Genomic DNA, 17540 nt, shown 5'->3' with positions numbered 1-17540 from the left:
ACACAGTGAGATGCCTTTGTTTTAAATTTCTGCAAGCTATGAGCTTACATATTAGTTAGTGCATTTATCTGATTCTGCCTAATTGGTTCTATCTCCTAGTGTGATGTTATGTAGGAATGTGATACCACCATATATGAAGAAAAATAAAGATATCTGATACACAGAATACTTATCATGTACATCTTTTTTCTTTCCTTACAGCTACAAGCATTGGCCATGACAGCATACAATGCATACTACTGAGTAAAAGGGGACAGGAATGGTTTTGCGTCTCAAAGGCAAGTGCTATGTCATGGCTTACATCCAATACAGGAGATGTTTTCTTGTGCTGAAAAGCTTGATTGCTGAAATCAAACTTGGAAGAGGTCCTTGACCCATGCTAACCCCATTGTACTGAGGGTCTGTCCTTGGGTTAGTGCTAGTTGGCCTAACCCAAAATCATGCTAGGAAGCATGCTGATGACTGAACGGTACGGATGATCACCTGCTAGTTCTCAGGCCTGCGCCCAGGCCCTGGCCAGTTTACTGCTATGGACATAGCCTAAGGCTTGGTCCAATCCCACTACATCAACAAAGTCAGTGTGGTCTCTCCAGTGAGAGTTAGACTTGGCCTTAGGCACGTAACTTTACTAACATTCAGAAAATTACAACATAAGCAAAAATAACCCCAAAGAAAAACAAAAAATAGAATCTTGAAAATGAAACATATGCTTGCAGATTCAGTGCAAAAGCAAACTGAAGCAGAAGTTGCTAATATGGTTTTAGTACTTTGTGAAGGTGCCAGCTGGATGGATGATAATTTTTCTACCCCTGCAGGGCATCAAAGCTTTTATAAAATCATTCTTTTCACACATATTAGCACTTAGCTTATTAAAACAGATGATACTTTTTTTTGTAAAGCTGCCTGGGAGTGTCTGGAAATATAAAATCTGAGAGATAAGTCTCATTTTGACCACCCAGTCTAACAAACAACGAACACTGACATGACATACCATGGCTGAGAGTCTATGTTATGGGACCTTCTGTGACTGCCACAACTGTAGTGTCACAGTAAAGGCTGTGAATTGCTGTTATGAAAACATTTGCTGTAACTTGCATAATTAAATGAAACTGCCAGCAAAGCTTTCTAAAATACTTAGGAGATGACACACAAATAAATACATTTCAAAGTCTGTATTATGTTCCAGAATTTGTTCTGTAATAAATTGCACTGCACAGTGCCAGAGATGACTTCTTTCCCTGTTCAAATTCCTACATAATTGTAAGTGACTGACATCATTGTCATGTAAATTGATCCAAGTTTATAAAAAAACAACTTTTACTTTAGACATATTTTACATGTGTAGTGCTTTGAATTTAAACAGAAGGTACAACTTCAGCTGCCTACAGCTTCTCCTTCAGACAACTCAGAAAGGGACATACTAGGCATAAATTAGTGGTCAGAACTTGAATGAGCAGAAACATGCCCAAGAGTGTTGCTAATGGCCTTATAGGAGAGCCTTGCATAAGGAAAATTTTGGCAGAGTAGGTGTTCATTTCTAACAAAAAGGGGAGGAATCAGGGCAAAGGAATGAGTGGAGGGAGGCTGCGGAAGCCATTAGTGAAGCTGAGGGAAATTATTGCAAAGGTACAGGCTGGCTAGCAATGTGTGGGCCTCGAGGATGAGGAAGAGGATTACTCTGAATTTGCAGAAGCAGGATTAGAATTTTGAAAATGAGTTCGACAATTCAATAAATGTTTGGTCAACTTTAAGAAATTATAAGTCTTAAACTAAAAATCCATAAAACAAAATTCTAAAAGTTATTCCATGAAAGTACCTGTCAAACCCATAGATGTACCTGGCACATCTGTATATGAGCAGGCAGTGATATGTACAAGTTCTTTATTTAGGGAAATTAGGTCTGCAATGGAGTCCACAAACCACACCAATCCAATTCTCTCAATTAACACATTCAAAATCAAAAGATGGAATAAAATTGGACTACTCAGTGGAAAAATGACTACTGCAAATAATAATCATCTACCAATTTTATTTATGCCTTCTAGCACTTAAAAGTTTCATGCAGAAAATGTTTAAAGAAAGGCCACCCTTGACAGCTGAAGATGGTAAATAAAAAGCAAAAGAAAAAATGATCAACAGGGAAAAACATCTGAACGGCGTGTTGAATATCATCAAAATGCAGCTTATCCCTTCTGACGTAGTAGTAATACCAGCAAGCTTTGCAAGGGTAGTTACTTACATCAAATAACTTCTCTATGTACATTTCCTCATTGACCTTTTCTCGAAGTATATCCTGGTTTTGTCGAACAAACATAATGTAGGTATCTGCTAGATCCATCCCTGGTTTCTGTGGAGACATAAAGTAAGGGGAGAAAGTAGTGGGAAGGGAAGGAGATAGACCACTCAACAACTGACACTTATAAGAAGTTATACTTAAACATAATGAAAACTGAGATTATGTTACAATGTTCACACATGTATAAACTGTATTTGCTAAATCTGCTGTGAATTCTGGGTTAGTTACCAAGTTCAGGAGGGTTCACTATTAATAAAGTTTTCAGTGTTATAATTTATGGATGTTTTGAGTCATAAATCTACATTGCCATATATAATGGAATGAAGTCTTGGCTCTGGTAATGTCAATGGCAAACTTTGACATTTCCCCCTTTTTATTAGTGAGGCTCTCATAGCTACTCCACTCTCAGGGTCCAGATCCTGCTATCATATTCAGAAAATGGTTAAAAAAAGCATTCAGTTCCTTTTCCATTGCCTCAGATTTGCTTCCAACATACAGCTGAATTTTGTGTTTGAGGTTAGCTTCTACTAACTCTGATTCAAACTAAGTTCAAGCATTTCTCTGAAAGCAACGGCATAAAAAGGTTGGTATGAGAGTAGATGTGTATCCCTATTTTTCTGAAACAGTTGCACTGACACAATCAGCTCAGAGGATGACTAGGGAAGGAGCAAGGGCTGAAATGTTTCCCTCCTTGTACCGATCTATGTTCTGTATGAATAGCGGAGTAGGCATAATTTTCATACCACGCTCCCAAACATGGGACAGGCTAGGATATGTCGCATGTATGTGATACTATGTCAGACCAGCCAGAGTGGTTGCTGAAACTGCTCTCTCCTGCCCAGCTGGAACTTCTGGACCTCTGTAGCCACAAAATGTTGTTCCACACTAAAGCCCCTAACAGCCTGCAACGTCCCCTCTCCTGGCAGCGTATGCAGAGCTGGTCAGGTGTTCACCTTTCTCTAACAGGAACCAAGAATGAACATAAGCACTTTGGAAAGTGCTTACACAGTGCCCTCTGTGTAAGCAAGTTTGTAAAAGTATCACTTGCTCCCAAATAACAGTTTTTAAGTTCATGGCATGCAAAAGAAGGCTAAGTTTTATAATACTTTACAGTAAGTCTTAGCACAAAGCTATTTATAAAGGATTCAGATTTGTCCAAGACTGACTCTGTACAGAATAATTAACAGTTCTAGGGAAGGAGGACAAAAGCAGTTATACCCAGTCCCTGAATTCCCAGGCATGTCATCTCTATTTCTCAGAAGCTGTTATTGTCTGAAAATAGCATACGTACAAAGCTGTAAGAGTGAAATATTTAGCATATTTTAAAGGCCTGTATGCATACATATGCTCATACAGTTAAAATATTTATGTATAATTTTATATTAAAGCTTCCTTTCTAGTCTACAAGTGGATAACTTTTATTTCTTCTCATTTCTTATTATCTTGTATGTAATATACTATAATATATATAAACAGGTCTGAGCACAAGAGGGAAGGAAAGGTGCAACATGCCCAAACTAATACCTGTCCAGAAACTGCCATTACAATAATAGGGTAAGAGCATTCTCCCCTCAAAACTGTGGTGAATGAAACCTCCTGGATCATGAGCTTCATCTCTTTTTTCCTGAATCTACCACGGACACATATAGGAATATGATCCAATAAGAAGATATCTTGTATGTAATATACTATAATATATATAAACAGGTCTGAGCACAAGAGGGAAGGAAAGGTGCAACATGCCCAAACTAATACCTGTCCAGAAACTGCCATTACAATAATAGGGTAAGAGCATTCTCCCCTCAAAACTGTGGTGAATGAAACCTCCTGGATCATGAGCTTCATCTCTTTTTTCCTGAATCTACCACGGACACATATAGGAATATGATCCAAAATAAGAAGATTTTTATTTATACATGTGCATCAATGGCAGTTTCATGTCTTAAAAGTAACAGTTAAATGTGGAATGATGGCCTGGTTTCACACTCCTAGCACCTCCAAAACTCACACTGAAAAACTGAAACGTCTCCTGAACATTTAGATCGGTCATTCCGGAGGCAATGAAAGCTCATTTCAAAAACTTATCACATACATACATGCCTACGTGATACTCTTAAGAGGAAAGCAGGACCATTTACATTTAAATCTGAGTTACACACCTTGATCCTAAGCATAGAAATAAAAATGTAAGATTACAATAGAAAAAACAGTTTTCTGTTGGAAAACCTGGTGCACAGAAATCAATAGATTTCATTCATAAAAATGTGCCTTTTTCATTAAAACGTGACAGAAATGTTTTTAAATTACACTAAATCATAAAGTGATTTTTGAGATTTAAAACAGAAAGCTCCATATATTCTCTTAGTATACTCATTTGTGATGGTAGAAAAGAATACAACCAGCGTTGAAACCTTATGTACTTTCTAAAGCTTTCTAGGCAATTGATAGGAATTGGATTACTTTTAACTTGGAAAGATAATGGGAAAATACTTTGAAATCTCAGGCGGTGGGTGAAGGAGACAATCTAACAAATGAAAGGCTGATTATAGTTCTTGGAGATATATATTAAATGTAAAAATGAATCTTCCACTGACCGCTAAAACCTAATGGTTCTCCGATTCATGCAATTTTTTCTTTTACTAAGTTCAATAAAAAATGTTCATCTTGCAGACAGCCAAAGCTAGAAAAATAGCATTTCCCATCAGCATTAACTCTCCCCTTATCTTTGAGATGTTTACCTAGTCTTGAAGCTGTGACATATGGGAATTTCACACCTAGTGAATATATTTTCATGTAGCTTGTGGCACAGGAGTGTAATCATTAAAAGAATATACACAAGTAAGAGTAACTGCAACAGCTGGTGACATTTACCAATTAGAATTACAGTTCTTTAAAACACTTCATCCTTCTTTAATGTGTGCAGGATAATTATCTTTGGAATTGCTGTGGAAAAAAAAAATTAATTTTCCTTTTAAACAGTGTCTGCCTACAGTAGAAATATGTCTGGCTAAGGAAGTTATCAGTACTCCAGCAGTATGACTCTCTGTTTTAAAAGCTCACCAAAATCATTGCAAACTAACCATCTGGGCTCATGGTGGGCAAAACACACATTAAACATTGAATGAACCAATAGCATATCAAATACTTCATTATCCCTCCATACTGCATGCATTGAATTTATTTGTTTTCTCTAAACATGTGAAAGAAGAAAAGAAAGCTATTATAAGCATCAAAACAGGCTTAGTGCTATATATTTCATGTTTTAACTTTTTTTTTTTAATAGGGATTACGTATTAGATGGGAACCTTTGATTACATGATCCTATCATTCCTCTACTATTTTGGATTATTAAACTTCAGAAAAATCCTAGGCTAACACAGAATAAAAAAAACCCCCAACAATTAAGCAATTGGATGTACAATTAAAAGACAAACTAATTGAAACTGAGACATATTTTAAGTAACTGTCACAGGGGGCATTTCATTACTAACATCGGACAGACAAGCAACTCAGTCTCCACTTCTACACCCAAAATAAAAAATTCTGCTCCTCTGAATCTCTGGCAGAACATCTGCTGAAGTTAATGGGAGAGTTATTTGCAATAATATATGGGAGAAGAATTTAACCTGGTATATTTATCTGGATAAGTATAAAAAAAGGTATTCTGTCTGAAAACTTCCCCAAGTAAAAAAGTGTTTTTATATGATAGATAAAAAGTTATTGTAGGTTTGTTTTATTCAGAACAGCGGACAAGATGTTTTCCCTATCTGAAAATGAAAGAGAACCAAACAAAGAGATGAATGGAGAAACTGGAAACACAAAGACATCAAATAAAATACCAGGAAATGAAGAGTTGTAAATAGGGTTACTTTGTGGCTGGTTACACAAGTAACTGAATACACTGGCGAGTGAATGAGTTTAAACAAGGGTGTAGGCTTCAGCACATTCTTTTTTAGGGTTAATCACTAGTTAACCTGGCAAGATGAACATGCTGTTTGGGAAAAAAAAAAATCCTTGTTAATTATATACTGCAAGTGCTCTTACTTCCTGCTGCTGCACCTAATCCCACAGGTGCAGGTTGTCTCTTTTACTATTCACTGGTAGGTGGGTCCAGATCGACAGGCACTTTTTCATAGCAACAAATTCAGATAAAGAAGAAACAGCTTAACTTTCCCCCTTTAAACAGGAAAACGCTATCATAGTGCCTATTTTACAAGGAGGCAAATTTTAAAATATGTTACTCCAGTTTCCAAGATGATGTAGAAGCTGTATTATGACTGACACACATCGCTCCCACTGGCAAAATTTGCTTGAGGCACCTAGTCAAAAATAGCACTGCATTGCCTTGATTTCCAGGCGTTCAAACACTTTGCTGCCAAAAGGTTTGCAACAAGCTTAATACTGCCACTAATATTAGGCTTTCCCTACAGGAGAGATACACCTAAGTTTCTGCACAGCTTTTTGCAATGCAAAAAAAATGTGACAGCTTGTCACAAACCTCAGTAAAACCCGTGTACATTTGTAAATACTTGAGTTATGTTAATTCTCACTTTGGCATTTGTCACAGACATTTCTTAGCATCAGGGAGTATTAAACAAACTTGTATTCTTGATATTACCGACAAAAAAATCTAGTTTTACCTAGTTGCTATCCTGTCAAAGCATTCATTTTTCAAAGATGAGAACAGATGTTAGAGACTAACTATATAATAACAAACTTCATCCCATTTTGTGTTTGCTTTCCTCTCCACCCCCTTCTCCTCCCCTGCATCCTGGAGGGAGACGTTTTAACTACAGCGTGGATATAACAATGAAATGAAAAGGAGTGATGAGCTGGAGGGGGCTATCGTGAGAAACACAGGAGATCCTTATTCAGTGTCCACCACCAAATGAAAGACCACATTGGAAAATTTCACTGCCTGAAATTTCTCCTCTAAATACTGCCAGGCTCATCACCTGGGCTTTGGAATGACAGAATTGAAATATAATTAAAGTATTTTTGGAATAGAAACTACTTGTACTCATGACAAGATCCTCGCTCCCTTCATTTCTTACAAATCAAAATACATAAATCAGGCAGGAAGATGCATTTGTATAATCTGTCTATTATAAAGGTAACATTTTATTATCACATGGTTATGAAAAATAATATTTTGCTTAAATGAAAAAATACAATGCATTTTCCCGCCTCTAATACATCTTCTTGTAGATGAAAAAGCAACCTCGGCAAAGGCTAAATGTGTGTATTTTGAGTACTGTCATGCAGAACTTAAGCTGTGATTCTGCAAGCATTTGCACAAACACTTTTTCATGTATGTGTACTTTCATTGCATTCATGGGGCAACACAGGCGTGCAAGTGTTTGCACCAGGATCTTGATTTTGCTGTGCAAAAGGTCTTCAAAACACTATAGTTACTATGACAAAATCAGGTATTAAAATATGCTTTTTTCCCCCCAAATAACTATGTTATTTTAGCTTTCCTACTGATTAGCAGCCATCCTTCTGATCTCCATTTAAGAGATATCTCAAAAACACTGCTGACTTAAAACAGATGATGCAGGGCTTTCCCTCCGATTCTGCAACAGCTTGTTTTTATGGATCTGAAAACTGAGGGGCCAATTCCCAGGTTGGGGTATACAGAGGAGGAGGAAGGCAGGAGAAGCTCTGAGTGTGAGGATAATGACTGTTCTGTGCTCTTTATTTTTAAACAGAGGTCTCCGAGTAAATCCTGCTTAAAAATGAATGGCACAGTATGGCCACACCTGAATAAACACTGGTTTCCCAGAAAAAAGTCGTTTGCTTCTTAAAACCAGCTAAATGAGGCCATGCAATACAAGTGTGATATTTGGAAATGGAGGTATCTGGAAGGTCCCAATGTGTATCTGCCTGGTAGGAGGCAGAGTTCCTACTTTGGCCTCTACAGGACCCCATAAGTCAAATGCTGGCACATGTGTGAGGCCCCTTTTCATACCTTTGATCCCCGCATAAAGGCAAGAGCGGAGCGAGAGGCCTGGCATTGTGCGAGCTGTGCACTGCTGTCAGCCCTGGGTCCTTCAAATGGCCTCTCTGCACTTGGTATGACAGGTGGCCTACACGCAGTGAGGGAGGATTAGGTTCCTTCTGTGCCCTCTACATGACTGGCATAGATTACTGGCTCCTACAAAGGGATTTAAACATACCTTTCCGAACAAAAAGCAGTATATAAATATGCATGTAACTGGATGCTCAATTTGTATGAGTAATTGCTCTGGTTATATTTGTAAATGAGGCAAACGTGTGTGGAAATGACCAGCTAGAGACACAATTATTTGTGTGCAAAACCGACTTAGATGATGAGAAATTGAACACAATGAAATTATCTACATGATTGAGGAATAATAATCATTTGAGATTAACAATATGCATTTTTTGCCCTTAATTGTACTGTATTCTTTCCCTATTCTCATCAATTAACTGGCTTCGTGAACAGAACATTAAAAAAAAAGAAAAAAAATTAGACAGGTTGTACTTCTACATCTCCTAAGGATTGCTTAGGCTTTAAGAGAAACTAACAAAGAGTTATAGTGGATTTGGGTGAGCTGTTTTTTAAAAATCCTGTAACCTAAATCAGCTCCTGCATTCCCAAACATCAAAACATAGCATAAACAAGAGAACAAAATTGCATCCTTGATGTACTACTTATATTTGTAATGTTTGTGTTATTTTCCTCCAAACGTTTGGTTTCTTTCAGGTGCACAGCAGCCACAATTTCTTTCACTTCAGAGCATAGCGTACTGTGACAATTACCAACAAAAAGAGTGTAATAGCAACTAGATTTTTTCATTATTATTTTTAGGAAATCATAAGCCTTCATTGTTGTTACGTTTCTTAGTCTGGGTTATTTTGCACTGTTCCTAGTACTTCTGTCGGTGTTTCAATTACCAAAACATACACAGTGTCCATATAGCCCTATACGCAATGGCTGGGGAAAGCAACGAGAGCTCCTTGTGACTGTGTATGGCCCACTTCATAACGGGCATTCTGAAAAATGGAGGCCTATATTGAATGTTTTCTTAAACAGGTTAAAGAAAAAAGATGAAACTCTTTTTTTGGATGGAGTTATTCATAATTCTCTGCCAAGATTAATGAATGGAAGGGTAGATAGCAACATTTTTACAAACATTTTTACAAAATCTGCCAAATGAACTGCAAGTCTGTGTCTACATTTCCCACCCTGGCCCTGAGAAGTTGAGGGATGCCTTCTGGTGAGTGTGCATCTTTGTGTCCAACTATTTAATGTCTAAATCCCCTCTCAATATTAATAGAATTAACCTTTTCCTCAAAATGATGAAGAATCATCCAAGAATGTCCTCCTCCTTTTTGAATCCTTTATTATTTCTATTTTTATTTACCTTTTAACTTTTTTATCCCCTTTACCTCTCATCCTCTCTCTAAAACATTCTGCTCAGTACTACCTTCATTTTCTTCTAACATCTCTTTTGTCTAGTTAGTTTCTTCTTATTTCACTATAAAACAGCGTATTTTTTCCCTCTTTGCCAAATATTGAGCCTGGTAATCGAGATCAAAAACCCTGTTGAATTCACACACTCAAAAAAACCCCAAAGGCCTTTTGCCCCCCCCAACCTCCTTCTCCCCCAGATCCACCAAACGATCAACAGCTTTGTTTCAGGGACCCCAAGGACAGCGCTAAGGTGACCCAGTGAGATCTTCGAATGGAGGGGGGGAGCATGGGAGCAGAACGCGGTCATCTAACAAAGTGCAATTTTGCACATATTTGCAACTATATCAAAAGAAAGGGCCTACTGTGGTCATCTTTAAGTCACTTCCATATATGTAGCTATATGGTAAGGAGGGACAAGAAGAGATTTTAAACCATATCAGTTCAAAATACAGCCACACGAGGCATTTAATTAGCTTCAGTGCAGGCTTGCTAGGTTACCACCACATGACCAAGAGCTCAGTGTAAATTCCTCACCCTGTGCCACCCCCCTCTCCACTTCTCACTTCAGTTGTGAGCTCAGGAGATGACCTTGTAACGTGATGACTTACAGCCTCCTTTTACAGTTGGAATTTGTAACTTCCACAAGCAGTGATTTTAGACCCTATTCAGACTGGACACTCACTGTCAGTTGTGACAGTAATGGCTCTTCTTGGCCTCAACTACATCTTCACAAAAAGGGGAAGAATGCGAAGAAGCAAAACCAGACCCCAGCCTATCAAACTCCTTCAACCCAGGAAAAATGTCCTCCAGAATTTGGAAAATGCTTGGTCAGACCCACAGCCTCCCTGAAGTACAGTTTACACCTGTAGTTTACAACTGTAGTACTATAGTCCAGTTAACATCTTGGGCTGTGGGAAAGGTGTGTGGGATAGCTGAAAAGCGAAGGGGCTGTAAAAATGCAAGGATCCTGGTAGCCTGTCTATAATCTGGTCGTCTCTTCAGGCCAAGCAACACCATTCAGTGAATGTGAGAAAGGCAACAGGGCTCCAGCAACCAGCTCCTCGCCCTGCCTTCCCCTCTCTCTGGAGCAGTGCATCCCTGTGTGACCTGACTCAATATTCCCCTGAGCTTATGGCAAAGGTATTTTTCGGTCTCATCTTTATCATTAACTTCAACGTCAACGTATCCAGGCTAGTAGTAAAAGACTTTGACATCTCCTTCTCATAGATATTCTATGTAATTTGGAGAGTTTTTCATGTTACCTGAAAGAAGTTAATGAATTTCTAGTTTGTTCAGTAATTTTTTCTTTAGGCTTTTGAGTCTTAAGTGCCTCACCAAGGACCTTTTGGGGCAGCTCCACAGCACAATATATTAACAAGAGGTATTCTAAATTAACTGGATTTGATATGAGGTCATTCCTTTGAATGCAAGATTGGGCCTACTTTTTTTTCTTTTTTTATACAACACAACAGCATTTATACAATTCAACAAAAGGAAAAGTCCACACGTAACCAAATAAGAAAAAAATTCTGAAAATATCATCCGAACAGAAATGTTACAATTTGTTATCTTATAAATAAAGCAAATACAAAGATAGCAAAATAACAAATTCCAGAAATAGAGATTTTTCCTTTTATTTAGTATGCATGGATTTAAAAAAAAGTAATTATTTTAAGCTTGCAAGTATTATATTTTTAAATATAGAACTGCTGAAAGGATTTCTGGCCACCTTACAGGCTAGCATGTCCGGCGTTCTTCTATATTTGTAGTTTTATTTCTTGTAAGGTCGTTTACATAATTTTAGCCATTTTTTTGCTATGCTTGGAAAATAAGACTCTTTTAGTATCACATTAAAAAGGGATGAGACGTGAGAGAACAAAGGATATTTATTGACAGGGATAATGACAATATTTGATAACTTCTTCCTTGCTTTTTTAAAGAAAAGATATTCTGCTATGATACTCTACTAAAAATATTCTAATAGCTGAATTTTGGTTTTATGTATAAAAGACCTCCAACAGCTACCCTTTTTAGTTTTTACTTATACCACACAAACAATGCATAAGCAATGGTAAATCAGATAGAGATTTAGCAAGCAAGGGATTAAATAAGCAAGATTGGGTCCTGAAGTAAGAAATCAATAAATAATGGATATTCAAGTAAGATGCTTTTACTTGTTGCTTATCCTGCACATTTGAACAATTTAGCCAAATGATGGAAAGACCCCTACAAAAAAGTATCTAAGATAGATACTAAAAAGTGTCTATCCTCACTCTTCCACAACTGAAAAAGTGCACTGAGAATAACAAGAGTTACTTGTTGCTTGAGGGAAATGAAATGCCCTCTGAGGGTTGTAGTGGCTGTTTAAATACTCTGTGTAAAGCTATAATGAATCTCTGTAGGAAAGCAAAATGTCAACAATAAAAAATGTGAGCTAACAAAACCCCTATTTTTTGAATTATTATGAATACTAGAAAAAATAAATTAAAAGGGTTGTACTTACAGGAACGTCAACATATTTTGCAGCTGCTTTCACCTTTAGAAAATTAAAAAATAAAACAACACACAGTAAGTGCTTATTACTACAGATTGTGCACAATTTCAGAATTATGCACAGAAAGAAGAACAGAACCATTATGAATCCAAACACTTACAGTGAATGAAACTAATGATGAGAAGAAAGTGCCTTCATCGTATCTTGACAATTTAGACAGCACACCTTCTAACACTGAAACAACCTGGAGGAAAAGCACAGAGAAAAATCTAAATGCATAATATGAAAAGTAAATATTTTGAATAAGAATGTGAGTTTTTCTTCCTCAGATTTTTATTGTTCAGCAGGGCAATGCAAACCGTAAATTCGATCACTTTCTCCATCTCACAAAGTGCTGAAATCAAGGACAACATTCTTTTCTCAGCTTCACCTATCAATTGAACTGATGGAAATCATTGTTGAGCCACTGCAGAAATAGAAACCCAACCCAAAAATTCTCCTGATGTGGGCCTGCTACCCAACACCCCTTTGCTGCCTCTAGAATGCGTGGTTAAATATAGGAGTGTGTGTACCCAGCATGTATTTTGGATAGAAAACACACTTTATTTTCTAGGACCACAGTTTCTAAGATCACAGCTTCAAAGATGATGGAGTACAATTGTTAAAGGTGGTGATCTCGATATCATGTTCCTCTTATCTTTGCTATTGAATAGAGAACCAGCTCTGATTTCATCCAACAGTGTAATAGCACTGGAGTTTTCTGTCAGCTCATCTTCAGCAACAGCATGTGCTGTTGAACTGCTACTACATGGCCAAGAAGGGGCAAGAAAATGTAGGCCCCAGATCTCTGGTATGGTGTGGTTCCTTTCCCCCATACTTTCATCTGAGATTCTCTGAGTAGCGTGACTCCTCAGCAAGTGGCATGAAAAGGCGTTTTTGCCAAAATGTATTTCTGACCAAAAAAAATCTTATTAATTGCATTAATTATAGCCTTAATGTTTAAACTCCCCCAAATTAGCCTTAAAGCAAACAATTCCCCTTCTCACGTCCCTCTGTGATGTTACGTTGCTCAAGTCATTCATGGTATATAACATAAAATATGTCAGCCGTTGTATTCGTGTGCATTTATTTTACACATATGAATTGCTTTCCAGTTTATATAAAGATTGTTTTAAAAGTCATCCCTTGCTCCCAACACAGTCATTCCCACAACCACGGGTATCATTTTATGAGTGTGAGGACAGAACAAAATTCCATCTGGCATGCTGTTAATGGGCACTGTAACAGTGTCACAACAGTGTCACCTCCAGAGGAACTGAGATCATCACTTTACAATAAGCCCTGCTCTTAACAGTTCAAGGAGCAGGAGCAAGTGCAAACTTACATTTGTCATTTATCAATCTAACCTGTCATATTTACAGTGATTAATTAAGACACCAGTAATGTAGGTGCTGATCAAGGAATAAAACCACATCACAAGAGAGAGTGGCAGTCGTTTCTGCACCCCATGCACAGTATAATTACAGTCCCTTTATTAAACCAAATACCAGCTTTCTGCTTTGCCGTTGCATGCCTGTGAGAAGCTGCTGTTCATACTTTAACTCATTTTATCTGACTGGCAAAGATTCTTTCTGCAGAAGGGTGTTCAATCTTACTGTGCAAAGATCCGCTATGGAAGGAGCTGATCTCACAAACAACATGGCGTCCAGAGTGCCAACAAATGGTTCCAATACAGGTGGGACACAAAAGAACAGAGAGCAAAACATTGCAGTGTCAAGGATGTCCATTTAAATGAAAGGCTTAGTTATGAAGCTGGAAACTTGTTTTCTGAGATCTCAGTGTACGGACATGTGAAGCTCTAAGAGCATTTCTGCGTATACCTCACATTCTCTGAATTGGTTGCCCTGAGACACACTGTGCTTTGTTTCACTGTTTTGTGCTATTCCCGTGATTTGTTAAATGCTTTAGCTTGATAAGTCTTGCGTACAAAATGCACGGTATAGTCTTTACCAAGTAAAGCCTCACTGAAGTGAAAGTACTCTTTTCATTTTCGTAGATGACTTGCAGCTAAAAACATTTATTGAAACACTTATTCCACTGGAACACAAAGGAAATAATACAGAGGCAAAAGCTAAAAAATAATGAAAATATATTAGATGAAAAAAATGAACACACACGGCTATTATGCACATTGATGTGCATTTTTCCTGGCCAAAACCAAGAGTGAAACATCAGCCTTCCTCTGTACCCTCAGAGGCTTTCTGTCTTGAAACAGAAGCAATCAGGATGTCATTGGCATTTCACATCTCAAGTGAGGAGACACTGGTTAAGCTTCTAATGATCAGCCAGTGACACAGAATATTTGCTTCCTGTTCTGAGATTTCAACCTCTGGTAATAGTATACGTGATACCTAATAATGCAAATCCCTCTGTATTGATGGCAGTTGTCTCTAGAATTTCTTGTACATACGTTCAGGAGGAACATGACTATTTTCTTCCTTCTTTTATAATCTCAGATATTAAAAAAAATTAATGAAAAGGTTTAACTTTTAATAGCATGATTTGCTCTGATTAAATTCCTCTTCCTCTTCAATAACACTAAAGCCATAAACTGACAGGTCAGTTCAGAGTGATAACAGGCAGCATGCAAAACTTGAAACTGTCGAGTTGAACCATTTGTAGTTATGTTTTCATCAAAACTTCACTTTAGAGAAAAAATGTGTGTGGTTTTTACACATTTATCAGGAAGTGGACACATTTTGTTTAAACTTCTACAATGATTCTACAAAAACCTTCCTCTTCAACTCCTGTGCAAGCATGGTGGGTGTCAATCCGAAAGGAGATTCCTGCTCCCCCCACCCCGTGCCAGCAAGCTGTAACAAGTGAAGATGAAGGCATGATGAAAATATGACCACAGTCGTCTTTTTTTTTTTCCCCACTAACTCACAAATTGTAAATGTACTGCTTTTTCTCCTACTTTGAAAATCAGATATTTCTGGGTAGTTTGCAATGCATAGATAAGAAAATGTCTTACAAAATCTTTCTGTTCTGTCATTATTTGCTGTGTCCTTCAAACTATCAGGGACTGAAAGCTTTTCTTTTATATTGAGCACTTAAGACTTTTGCTGGAGTAGAGGTGCTACAGCAACATAAGACAGTGTTTAAGTTTTCTTTACTTATTCCAAGTACCTATACATCACCAAGTACCTACATCATGTCCAAACATATTTTCTTTTAAAATATAAAAACCCTACAAAGTAAATTTCAAGAAATAGCAACTTATAAAATATTTTTAAATTAAATGGTTTGTGGAGCAAAATCTCATAAAAAAGTTATACTGATACTCTGGATGTTGTCCGTCTTTAAATACAAAATTTAAATACTACTTAGTGATAGGAAGAAAGTTTTCGTGGGAAAAATTAAACAAAAAATAAAACATGCTATTACTTAAGATAATATTGACATAATCAAGTCCTACCAGTTCTACTAGCTGCTAGCAGTTCTTATCTATAACAGAAACACAGAAGAGAAACTTACCCAATTAGCAAGTTGCACAGAAATTGTTTACCTAATGGGTTATAAAATTTAATTTTGTAAATTCAATATTATTTGGATTACTATTATTTACAAATCATGTTGCTGTCCCCCCCAATCTCATTGCGTACAGAAAAACTGTGTGATACTTAAAGACATTTCAGAAATTCAATAATTAGAGATGTATTTTTCTGCTTTATTATAAATTAAAATCTAAATTGGTTTACCTTCGAAACAAGAAGTGAAATAATTTCTTTAACAGTTTCTTCAATCAAGTCATCTATTTTTGAATGGTATTGTTGCTGTATTTCAAAAGATAAAGAAGCATTAGCATGTATATGAACACACACTTTTGTCATAAGTCATAAATGGTACAAAGCTGATAACCCTGCCAGATCAGATTCACTTAAAATTATCATTTTGAACATCAGAAGAACAAACCCTTGAAAACGATCTACCCAATCAACACTTTCTTACATTCTGTGTTGAAAATTTTCCCATGTACACTGTTGAGTTAAGCAGCTAATGGGGTTATTATTTAGATGAATTGAGTTCTTATTCTTATTCAGGCGAAGGAATGTGAAGGATACTTTTTGTCTTCTCCTATATAATTAAGGTGGCCATGTATTTTTTTTCTAAAGGGTTGGTTTAGCTGGAGAAGCAAAAAGACTAGAATAAGATTTAATTAATACAGCATTTCATGTCTGACAACTCTCATTCATAAGTTATTTTAAATGTCCTCTAGAAATAAAATGAGCTCCAATTGTTCATCCTAAAAGAGCCTTTCTGTTAGCACAGTGAGCTGCAGTTTATACAAATCTTACAATATGCTCAAGCAAGGGCAAAATTAAAATTTCATCAACAAAGTAAAATAGATGGTAACAAATTAATAGGCCTTAAAAGGCATAATAAAACAGACTTCATTCTCCATAGCCTTTTTCTTTTGCTTTTTCATAAAGAAGGTGCCTTTAAGTAAATGCTTTTAAAATAAATCTGAAAGACTTTTTAGATAATACTACAGAGTTCCCTCCTGAAATTAACAGGAACTAGGGATCCCATTCTGTCAAGGAGGCACATCAATTTAAACAGTAATTCTTCCTTTAGAAACATTTATCTGACAGCAAAGATTGTCCCCAATAGCCACTTCACAGAAAATGTGACTTGTAAAGACTAACCCTATCTTCATAGTTCAAGGCTACTTGGAACAGCTAACAGCATAATGCTCGGAGTAAAAGTACGGAGGTCAGTATAAACATTAGCCTAACTTAGCATCTGGCAGCTGAATAGTTTTCAGACTTGTAAGTTTTAACAGGCTATTTTTCATCTGTCTCAGAGTTGCCATACAAACCAAAACATTAAATCTGATCTGCTTAATATATTTAGGAATGATTTTCTAAGCAGCGCACCTACCAAACTTGCATTATATTAAGAGAGAATAAAACTATGAGATGTGTTTGCCCACACATATGTATCTGTTCCAGATACCAACACCAAGCGTGTTAATTCTTGGTTTTAACTTCTTTTAAAGTTTAAAAACACTTGGAAAATGTGAATACACGTCTCAGACAAACATCAGCAGACATCTCAGAAGAGTGAAAGAATGTATTAGAAATACATCAAAGAAATTCCCATAGTTCCAGATATTATTCTGCTAAGGATTTAAATCACTCCAAACTGTCTGACATCTGTTGCTTACAATTGGTTTCTTACTCTCTGAAAACAATAAATAATTATGTTCCCATAGATGCATGTCAAAACTATACATATTCGTGTGA

At 36.8% G+C, this 17540-nt stretch overlaps 1 protein-coding gene across 1 annotated transcript in view; it reads right to left on the bottom strand.

The window, feature by feature from the left end:
• Positions 1 to 17540, bottom strand: part of CADPS2 (calcium dependent secretion activator 2) — a 347118-nt gene that overhangs the window by 20050 nt on the left and 309528 nt on the right. The window contains exons 27-30 of the mRNA XM_019474039.1: positions 15993 to 16067; positions 12392 to 12475; positions 12241 to 12273; positions 2240 to 2347 (exon numbers count right to left, since the gene is read on the bottom strand). Coding sequence (XP_019329584.1) covers positions 2240 to 2347; positions 12241 to 12273; positions 12392 to 12475; positions 15993 to 16067 — 300 coding nt within the window. The remainder of the gene's footprint in view (positions 1 to 2239; positions 2348 to 12240; positions 12274 to 12391; positions 12476 to 15992; positions 16068 to 17540) is intronic.

The sequence above is a fragment of the Aptenodytes forsteri genome, unplaced genomic scaffold (genome assembly GCF_000699145.1).
Source record: "Aptenodytes forsteri isolate BGI_AS27 unplaced genomic scaffold, ASM69914v1 Scaffold166, whole genome shotgun sequence".
In the NCBI taxonomy this organism is placed as follows: Eukaryota; Metazoa; Chordata; class Aves; order Sphenisciformes; family Spheniscidae; genus Aptenodytes; species Aptenodytes forsteri.
Note: the sequence above shows the minus strand (reverse complement) of the source record. Positions and strands in the feature narration are given on the sequence as shown.